This window comes from Leptonotus elevatus, chromosome 1 (assembly GCF_054856555.1).
Source record: "Leptonotus elevatus isolate MCC_2025b chromosome 1, RoL_Lele_1.0, whole genome shotgun sequence".
NCBI lineage: Eukaryota > Metazoa > Chordata > Actinopteri > Syngnathiformes > Syngnathidae > Leptonotus > Leptonotus elevatus.
In genome coordinates this window covers 1,769,413-1,780,000 of record NC_141239.1, presented here as the reverse complement: position 1 = coordinate 1,780,000, position 10,588 = coordinate 1,769,413, and the positions used below count along the sequence as shown (strand labels likewise).

General features: G+C 40.7%; 1 protein-coding gene and 1 long non-coding RNA gene across 2 annotated transcripts in view; one reads left to right on the top strand and one right to left on the bottom strand.

Annotated features, from left to right (window-relative positions):
• LOC147180289 (spindlin-Z-like) overlaps positions 1 to 4,951 on the bottom strand; it is an 8,679-nt gene extending 3,728 nt beyond the window's left edge. The window contains exons 1-4 of the mRNA XM_086091100.1: positions 4,834 to 4,951; positions 4,002 to 4,043; positions 3,483 to 3,742; positions 1 to 104 (exon numbers count right to left, since the gene is read on the bottom strand). The exon at positions 1 to 104 is cut by the window's left edge and continues 130 nt beyond it. Coding sequence (XP_085947226.1) covers positions 1 to 104; positions 3,483 to 3,742; positions 4,002 to 4,021 — 384 coding nt within the window. The 5' untranslated portion in view covers positions 4,022 to 4,043; positions 4,834 to 4,951. The remainder of the gene's footprint in view (positions 105 to 3,482; positions 3,743 to 4,001; positions 4,044 to 4,833) is intronic.
• A 54-nt stretch (positions 4,952 to 5,005) lies between these two features.
• LOC147180288 (uncharacterized) lies at positions 5,006 to 6,750 on the top strand. The gene is made up of 4 exons (XR_015096679.1): positions 5,006 to 5,061; positions 5,307 to 5,433; positions 6,216 to 6,360; positions 6,595 to 6,750. It is a non-coding gene; the product is annotated as an uncharacterized LOC147180288 (long non-coding RNA).
• Positions 6,751 to 10,588: the final 3,838 nt, after the last annotated feature.

Genomic DNA, 10,588 nt, shown 5'->3' with positions numbered 1-10,588 from the left:
GCCTCTCCATTCGTTCTTCTCGCCGTCCTCCTTCTCGAACAGATGTTCCACCGCCCGGCCCACCAGCTCCTCCGCCCCAGGAGGCACCTTGATCTTGTTGTTCACTGCGGGGGGGGGGGGGGGGGGGGGGGGGGGGTTGGGGGGGGGCATGACAGCTTAATGAGCCCGCTAGCCTGGAAACTCTTCAGATGGAGGGAGTGCTGACAAAGCAGAGGAGTTTTTCTGTTTTTTTTTTTTTTTCTCGGTCTAACGATAAGCAAGGAGGGCAGTCGATGGCGATACCGACGGATGACCTCAATTGCCTTGTATCGGATGATACGCGGAAATACAAAAGTTAAAAAAGCACAGCCAGCCTTTCTGGGATGTGCTAGCTAAAAACATGGAACCTGCCAAAAGAAAGAAGATATCTCGCGGGCAGGTTGAAAATGGACATCGGGCCACAAATGGCCCCCGGGCCACAGTTTGGACACCATTGAAGACATCACTGAAGCAACCCACTTCGCTCCCGGCTGTTTTACTAGATTTGGACTGATTTTGCAAGGCCCACAGAATATTGTTCCATTGCTATAAAAACATGGAACCTGCCAAAAGAAAGATTAGAGTCTCTTCTTTCATCAGGAAAAAAGTATATTTGTATCCGTTTCCCCTTTTGCAGCAATTAGCATTAGAATATAGCCAAGTTTCATCATTATTCACAAATCCGTTTAGAACTGTGGGTAAATGAGCTTTTCTCAACATGGCCGGTTATTTTTACTCTGCTGCCACCTGCTGGCCGGTTTTGTAATTACTACCATTTCTACACCCCTTTTCTGCAGTTCAGAGGCTGCATCAAAGTCTTCTGTATGCTCTAGCATTAAAAAAAAAAACACCATAAAAAGCGTATAAATATGTCTTTGGGACACTTCAAACATTTACGTATTTATATGTTTTTGTTTGTTTTGTACTCTGCTGCCACCTGCTGGCCGTTTTTGTAATAACTACCATTGCTTTAAGCCACCTCTTCATGTCACCTTCCCCACCCGGGTTAGGGTTAGGTAACCTTAACCCGAACCCCAAACTGCGGTCCCATTACATGAGCTTATCTGCAAAAACGGGGCGCTATAAAAAATTGTTCGTCTCTTGGACGGATTGTGTCTGTTCTATTTTGTTGATACAATCACAAATAAAGCTATTCTGATCGAGTACCAAACTCGCTGCGGTTACTACGTTCACACTGCAGGCAAATGCGAGCCAGATCGGATTTTTTTGCCCAAATGCGACCTGTATCTGACTTTTTTTTTTTTTTTTTTTTAATGTCAGTCTGAATGGCTCAACTCCAATTTTTTCACATCCAACCTGGGTCACTTTCATATGTGGTCCTAGATCGGATACGTCTCCGAATTTTTGCAATGCGACCGCATAAATCCAATCTGGACGTCAAAAGTCCAATATGCGCTCCGCGGCTAGCATTAAGCTTGATTTATTGTTCGACCGTCTTGACGCATCCGCTCGGGAGTACGTGAATCGGCAAAGTTGTTTCGAGTAACAGTTGTGACTTTATATTTGAGTTGAATTTAATCCCACTTGAAACACGAAGTACAAAGATGAAATTTGTGGTGGTGATGTTAGTCATGTCGCCACGACGACGGCTCATTTATTTAGGACGTGACGTCATCGTTAGGGGAGGGGGGGAAAAAAGGAGAGAGCTCGAACAGGCTCGACTAATTTTTTTTTTTACAAAATATTATTTCGACCTCCTCCCGCATCACTCCTCTGTAGATATGAGATGGTAAAGATATGATGAGCCCCGACGACGGATTAAAACGTCCGTGGCCCTGACACGCTGGAATTTACGTATTTACTTCCGCAAACGCAATGTTGTAAAGTTTTTTTAAAGATGAAGTCAAATTTAAACATTTCTTTGTGACCTCACGAGTCTAAACATGACATTCTGATGACTATTACATTTGTGTAATAAGAGTTATGAAGCAACTGACTGAAGATGACATCAACGTCGCTCAGGTTTCGGGTAACAACCAATCACGGCTCATCTCCAGAAAACAAGTGAAGATGAGATTGATAAAAACGGCTGGATTTTGCCGCTCGAGGCCTGGTTCACGCGGCAGGAGAATTGGCCCCCCCGAATTTCCCCTCCCGACAATCGTAAGGACGCGCCGACACGCAGCCGATGATTCTTTAACAGATTAATCCTGCCGGCGAGATCCAACATGTTGGTTTTGGCCCGACTTTGCTCCGTGTGCGGTGGGCGTGCCCCGCAGCCGGTTGACGGTGACGTGCAGCCAATCAGAAAAAGAGTCGGCGAGGAATCCGAAATCAAAACAGTCATGACGCAGCAGAAAGTCCGTGCTTGCACTATTACACTCGTTTTTTTTTTATTATTATTATTTTTTAAACACACACACACACACAAGTAGGGAAGCGAAGCCGCGCTGCCAGCGCCGAGGGTGAGCGATGCCTCGCCGCCGGCCCAACGCTGTCCGACTCCCGACGTCGGATTGGCGCATCCAGGCCTTTACACTCCTTTAAACAAACGCTTTCTCTTTTTATGCCGTTTTTTTTCGGCTGAAAACCAAACGTTTCCTGCATGTTTATTGACTGGGAAGTCACGTTTAATCTCAAGAAGTTTCGCGAGAGTTCCCGTCACATTCATGAATGAACTCGGCTCGTGTGTGCGGTCTGTTCATTGGCACGCCGCACGCGGTACGTTCAAAGCCGTTACTCCCGTGATTTTTTTTCCTCTTCGCGTGTGGCGTCTCTCACAGTTTTGGAAACCGGCCAACAATTTTAAAATCTTGCCGTGTGAAACTAGGGGCGATACGATACGATATGCGATGCAAGGCTCACGATAACGATGATCTCACGATATGACGATACCGCGATTACTAAAACTGATGTCTTCTTCACAGTGAGTACTTTCTGTGAACAAATTTGTATCTTTGTTAAACACTATTGTCACGCAACATGTCAGTCAGTCACAGAGTGAATTGTTTCATTTCATAAACTGTGACGATTTTTTTGTGTAACATTGCTAAAGTAAATAAATAAAATGACTTAAATATTAAATCCAATTAAATCAATATTAATATTCCTCAAAAATTGTGTGCTTAAAAAAAGTCGAACCATAAAATATGTTTTAAAAAAACGGAGTCAGCTGCTGTATAGATAATAAATGTCTTACACACGTAAAAGTAAACTCATGAGTCTTCTTCGCCTGAAGACTTCCATACATTTCCCCGCCACTCTTATTGAGGTGCGCCCCCTAGCGGCCTGCCAAGGAATTGCTCAATAAGTAATGAACAATGGAGCCGTTATAGTGGCTCTATATTAACTACAAATATCGCGATACTTGCGTCGGCGTATGGATAATCTATCGGGAGACAAAGCATCACGATTAATCGCGATATCGTCACACTCCTCGTGCGAATCAGACTTAACTCATTTTCCAAAGAGAGAAAACAAAGAAGAGAAAAAATGACACTTACCCACTTTCTCTGCCAACACCTGCAGATTTGACACTCGGCTGTCTTTGAACAGCTCGATGCCGTAGACGCAGTCGAAGCCGTCGTATTTGACCATGTAAAGGGAGCTGTTGACGGTAAGCCGCTCCAGAACCGTGCCTTTCCACTTGGTCACGTTGCCTTTCTCCCTCCAGTTGTGCTGGATTCTGCGACCCAACAGGTTGTCCGGGTCGGGGCTCATGGTGGAGGCTGAGCTCTCGCTCAACTCTTCGCTGCTACGCTTCCTGTCAGAGCATTACAGTGTCAAATATTCCAATGTGTTTCCCTGCATTTCACTAAAAGTCAGCTGGGATAGCTTAATGAACATGCGCTGGATAGAAAATTGATGGATCCAATTTTAGGATCACCATCCGTAACATGTGAATTCTGCATTTTTATTTATGTTTAACCAGGTTCCCTTTACAAATCAAATTCTAACAAAGAATATTTTTGCAATCTTTCAGCAACTCGCAAACTGAAACAAAACTTGCTGGGTGAAATTACCTGCCCCGCTTCTTTGACATGTTTCCATAAAGTCACACAACCCTTCAAGACACAAAAGACACCAGTTAATGATCATGACGCAGAGAGCTGACAGCCCCCCATGCCCCCCCCCCCATGCCATAAAAAAAACCTTTGCAGATCTTTTCAAATCTTACTATATAAGCAAATTTGAGTGCATGCAATTTTAACTTATCAACAGGTTGACAACTTTAATTACATATCATTTTAAATTATTATTACATTTTTAACGTTTAATGTACTTTTAAGTGGATTGTACACGCACGCTCGCTCGCACGCACGCACTTCAAAATAATGTCAACTAACTGTACCTTGTACATGCAAATCAGCCAGGTGTCCGGATGTAAACATGCACTGTAAAAGCTCATTGCTAATGCTGTTATTCTGCTGTAGCGCCGTGCTAATGCTCACGGGTTATACATTTGTACACATTACACAAGTCTGCCTCGCAAATAAATGTCTAACTTCACAATGGCTAACGTTAGCCAACTACATTTAATGTCGACGTGTCGACGGGAATAAGTAGCACTGTGAAAATGGGACAGTCTGGAGACAATGGTAATTAAACCCGACGTCTTTTATGAAGTGAACGGAGTAAGAAATTAAATTGGAATGTCGTGCCAACATTTTCCAAGTAAGCTAACTAAACAAAAGGAAACGCATCGCCATGTAAGCGGTGATTTTTCTACCCGGACTGTAAGCTACAATTTTAAATGGGTAAAATAAGGACATGTGGTGAGGAAATCATTCACATTTTGAAGCATCTCGACGTGTTTGCCAGGTGAGAGCTGATAGAATGTGATGTTTGACCTACCTGATCAATATTTTCACGTGTGTTTTTCTTTGAAGAGCAGATTCCACCACCTACCGTAGGCTAAATAAGGAAACGGATCAAAGGACTACAATTCCCAAAATCTATACACACACAGTCCCGATGCATTCTGGGACCGACGCTGCTTTGACGTACTACAGCATTTCCGGATTTAGGCGGAGTCGTGTGCGTTATCAGAAAACGTCTATTTTTAACCCTTATTATCACACAGTATGTGCCATTTTGTAAAAAAATAAATAAAAAAAGACAAAAAATATATATGTATCTCTAATAATAATAACTATTAATGTAACATAGCTGACATATGTTAATTATTTACTGAAAACAAACGCAACCATAAATGTAGCAGTATTGTTTAGCTAGTATGTGTGCTTGCCTGTAGATTTGCTAATGTGGTATTGTTTATTTATACTGTATATACATATACATTATTTTATCATGGTTTTGATTCGCAGGTCGTCTTCCTGGGCGCAGTTTTGCGTTGAGGTCAACAATTTCGCCACTAGATGTCACAGTGAACACAACATCTACAGGAAGCCAATGAAGTAGGAGGGAAGGTCGAGCTGATGGATTTGAATGGTGGTGAGGTGACTGAATGTATTATGGGGCAGCTTTGGGTGCTTATTTAACTGCAACATTTGAGGGGAACAAGAAGATCATTGCACAGTTTAATTAAACTGAACCACTGTGCACAGTCACCACCTGACACTGACGGTAAGCAACCAAAAAGCAATTAGCAGCAAAGACACGCATTGCTTGATAATGATTAAATTAGTGGTTCTCCAATTTAAGTAATATAATACTATAATGTAATATTGTTGTAAGTCACTGCAACATTAGTCACAGAACATGACCACTGTGCTTAAATATAGAAAAAAGTAAAGCAATGATTCAATTAAAATATATTGCTTATAAAGTTGAATAAAAATGTATTTAAATAAAATTTAAAAAACGAACAGTTCCTAAAGATTAAATGCAAATATATTCTACTATATACTGTAGTAAAAAACATTGCACTGAATTTAGTGGTTGATTATTGAAGCATTGACAGTTGAATCTGAATGAACTATTCATTGACGTTAAGGACGCGAGAAAACAAAAAGTTAACTGTGTCCTTTTCATCATCTCTACCTGAAAATAAAAGAGACTGCTGTCTAAAACATTTTGACCAGATATTTTTCAGACTATTCGCCTACAGATGGAATTGCTTTCAGGTGTGAGTCAGTGTTGTTTGACTGCAAAGCTGAAAGCCTTTGTGAGCATGCCAGTGTCGTATCAACACAAAGCTGTCCCGCCGTCCAAGGTTACCTCCTCTGTCCTTGTGAGCTACAGAAAAGACCTAAACCCTTGTCTGCTCTCTATAGGAATGAACTGGCAAGCCCCAAATCGTCCTTTGTCGACTCCCCACTGGACACGTTATCGTCTCACATGACTCATATCCAATGAGAGATGCTTTTTTTTGTTGTTGTAGTGAGACGATACGCTACGGAGTTGTAAAGTCAACCCAAGGTTAGTGTGTCTACATATGTGTGTCCATTGATTATGTATCTCTATTATTAGCCACACGCCCAATGTGAATGGAAGTATGATACCTTGAGAGGGATGAGACGTCATTGCTGCAACATACATGTCTGGAAAGTAATGCAATCCTAGTCGACTTGTTGTCTCTCTACGCGGGTTTAGGGTATTCTTAATCTTGACGTATAAGAAGCCCTCATCCTTCCCGACTTTCCCATTTTATAGGCTTCAAATATTCCAGCAGATGGAGCTGCTCCGCCAATCCACAGTTCATACCCGTTGACTGAATTCAAGTCAACTTTGGCTTCCTTGTGACCGCTACATGTTTAAATGATCTCTGGTGAGTTATATATTTAACAGCATTTACAAATGATTGTCTGATTTGAGAGGGAAAAAATGATGTAACTCATATATGGTATTTTATTATATTATATTATATTATATCTTAACCTTAAACCTATCATGGAAAACAACTGTATGCCAGTGCAAACATAGAAATACTTTGAAATTATGTATTTTAACTTCAAAGCTATTCATAATTATGTTTTATTATATATTTTTAATTATGATTACCTTCTTTTATAATTGACTTGGAGAAGTCACATGGTTCTATTGCCTTAAATAGGGTACACACAATAATAATAATAATAATAATAATAATAAAACATTTTAAATCCTTTAAAGCGTTTCAAAAAATTAACTCAGTTAACTCTGTTTTATTTACTTCCTGTGATAAATATGTGTATGTACCATCTGGGTTGTTTTGTACAAAACAATGCAAAAAATTGAGTAAGGTTGTAAAAAACCGACACCAACATTTGAAGAAAATTGGGTCAAATGGGCTCAAGTAGTGGACCTGCCCAAATTGGGTTATTTTTGACCCAACTGTTTTTAGAGTGTATATAATTGGTTCGCCCCCTAACCTAATCTTCCACTCAAAGGCTGTGCTTACCTTAAAGGGATACTTGACTCATTGAGCCATTTTCAACAATAAAACGTTTTTTTTGTCCAGAATGATTTTTTTGATAACTTCATAATTTTTCTTGTACAATTTAATGCCTTTAAAAAATACTTCTTCCACTTGCTGTTGACTGAAGAGGCCATCACCTGCGCTGAGGAAGTAGGTAACGACCAATCATGGCTCACCTGTTTTCTGTGTTTGGTCAGCAAACTGAGGTCCCGTCCAGACGGAAGCAAAGCCGGCTTGGTTCCTCAAACAAATCTCGTACACACAGAAGCAATTCAAAAGAAAAGAAGACACTGAGGCTGTAGCGCAGCCACAGGGAGTTAAAAACTTTATCGCAATCTCCAGAACAAACATAGCTTTGCATGTATCAACACAACATAAAAAAGGCGAACACAGGAGAAGTGACAATGGCGGGTGATTCACGTACGGGGCGCGTTTTGAAATCTTTCCACTCTGGACAAAATATGAACTTTTTACTGCTGAAAAGTGCTCAAATGAGTCAAGTATCCCTTTAACTACAAAGTGATGCAATTCCTCATCTACACTGTAGATGGACCCGTTAAAAAAACATTCTTGACGAAGACATACGTCTGTGGCAGTAAATGGTTTCCATTTTACTAATATAAATGTGCACGGCTGTGAATGAGTTAATTAACCAAATGTTTGTGTTCTACTTCAGGACATTGCAAAAGGTTGTAATTAGCTTGACCAATGATTGTCTCGTGATTCTCCGTCTTCTGTCAGCTTCACAATTGTTTGTTTTTCACTCATAGTATTGGTTATATATCCGTAGTTTAATTAAATAGTAGTCTGCGCATCTCAAAAAAAACTTGGCGGGGGTGGGGGGGTGTAATAATGAATGCAGTGGATCATTGTTGATCTCTTGTCTCGTGTCCGTCTTTTTTTATTTTATTTTATTTTTTTCTTCTTTTTTTTTTTTTTTTTTTTCCTAGAGCTCAGTATTGTTCATTCGGAAATGTCATCATCATTGCTCTTTTTTTATTATTATTATTTTTTATTATTATTATTTTTTTAATATATATATATATATATATATATATATATATATATATATATATATATATATATATATTTTTTTTTTTTGTGTGTGTGTGTGTGGGTGAGTATGTGTATGTGCGTGCGTGCGTGCGTGCGTGCGTGCGTGCATGTATTTGTTAGCTCACCAGAAAACCTATTAGAAAAAATATCATACCGTTCACCTAAACCGAACACCAGGAGACCCGACTCGATGCCAAAGGTCTGCGGCAAAAACGAAGGAATTGTCCTCACTGTTCAAATGTCTTCCGAGGGGAGTGTATTTTGGTGCTGTTTGTACGCCCTGTGCGCGTTTGGCGCTGATGGCGGGGTGCGCTGAGGACACGTGCGCCTTGGCGTGGGGCTTTTGGATGAGGAAAGAGACGGAAAAGGAGAAAGCGAGCTGGTTTGCAGCTTTACCCTTCCAGTGACTCAGCAAATTTCCGAGATGAATTTTGTAAATAATCTCCTCCCTCCTCGCCTCTGCTCCCGTCACTCCTTATCCCCGCTGACCTTTTCACACTCCACCGCCAGCCCTCGCACCCAATAATCATTCAAGTCTCATTACTTAATTGCTTTTGTACATATAAATAACATCTCATCATTGTAATGACAGTTGGTGGAGGGAGGGGGGGGGGGGGGGCGTAATATTTAGAAACTCATCACATCCGCATTGATTGAGGTGGGAAACATAATGGGGTCCAATGGAGAGAGAAAAAAAAAAACTATTAATCACATTGTGTTGGTTTGTGGCGGGATCTTCAGTTGAATGCCGATTACTGAGTGACCGGCCTCCATGTGTTTAAGCACAGGGAGAGACATCAGATGCACTCTGCTGGACAGAAATAGACTGTAGTGGGGATATGTGAGCAGGGGGAGAAGGGAGAGGCCTTCGCTATCCTGCCATCCGAGATAATGCGGACTCTTCTGCACGGCGAAGTGGTGAATTAGCACCAAAAGAGACAATGGCCTCATGTGTGTGAACCAATCTTCCAGAAAGAAAACAGGAGGAAGGAAATGAGTCACGTTGTATGCATGTCACTAATTTCGACTTTTTTGTTGTTGATGATGACGGCGGCATTAGTGGAACTTGCGTGCATGCTGGTTTTCCTCAGTAGATTTCCGCATGTGCCCGCAGCATTTCCTTACAGATGATTTCACAGGTTCTGTAAGTATCGGAGTGGTTTCATGTCGCACTGGGATATTTTTGGTCAAAACTGTCCTGCATTTTTTTTTTCTCCGCCAATTATTCTAATTGAGGCGGCGTGACGTACAGCCTTTGTGACCCCTCTCTCTTGGAGATACAGTAGATAATATTCCGTTTTTGTCTTCAGGTAAGGTCATTTATGGCGTTGTGGTTCACTTGAGGCACTACAATGCGCAGACAGAAACAAAGATTAATTGTACTAAACTACTCAAAGTGACTCAGTAAGCTACAGCAATGTTAGTTGTTCTTTGCAGAGAATAAAGAATATATGCATGTGAGTATTATATTTTACATCTATGTGTTGCTGATTTTTCTTAAAGCATTCTCTGCCACATACAGTAGATGCTTAGTCCATATATACTCCAAAAATATATGAACCAAAATATTTGGTGGGGCGTCTGGGCACTCAGAAAACCAATCAGGTTTTTTTCCCCCAACCCAATAAAATAAAAACTGCACCTTTCAGAGTGGCCTTTTATTGTGGCCAGTCCAAGGCACACCTGTGCAGTCATCATGGTGTCTAATTAGCGTCTTGATATGGAACTGTGAGGTGCGATGGATTATCTCGACAAAGGAGAAGTGCTCACTATCATTGTTTGTGAACAATATTTGAGAGAAATGGTAGACATTGTGTATGTGGAAGAAGTTTTACATCTTTGAGTTTGTCTCGTAAAAAAATGGAAGCAAAAACAAAAGTGTTATGTCTATATTTTTGTTGAGTAATGTCGTGTGATAGCATTAAACTTGTGGACTTTAAAGCAAAGCAACGTGGTTGTTTTAAATACTCAAGGTGTAGTTTGCTTAGTTTTTATGTTTAGTTTGAGACTCAACGTGAACTGTGAGTGGTGTTAAACAGCTTGAAGCCTCTTTTGTGAAGATTTGTTCACATGCCAATTTGCTGCTTGCTGTGAAGTGAGCTGAGTTGAATTCGCTGCCCCCTTAAAGCACTTGCAAGCAAGCTAAAGCAAAAAAATAATAAAATACAATAAAATAAATAGCATTTGCACAAC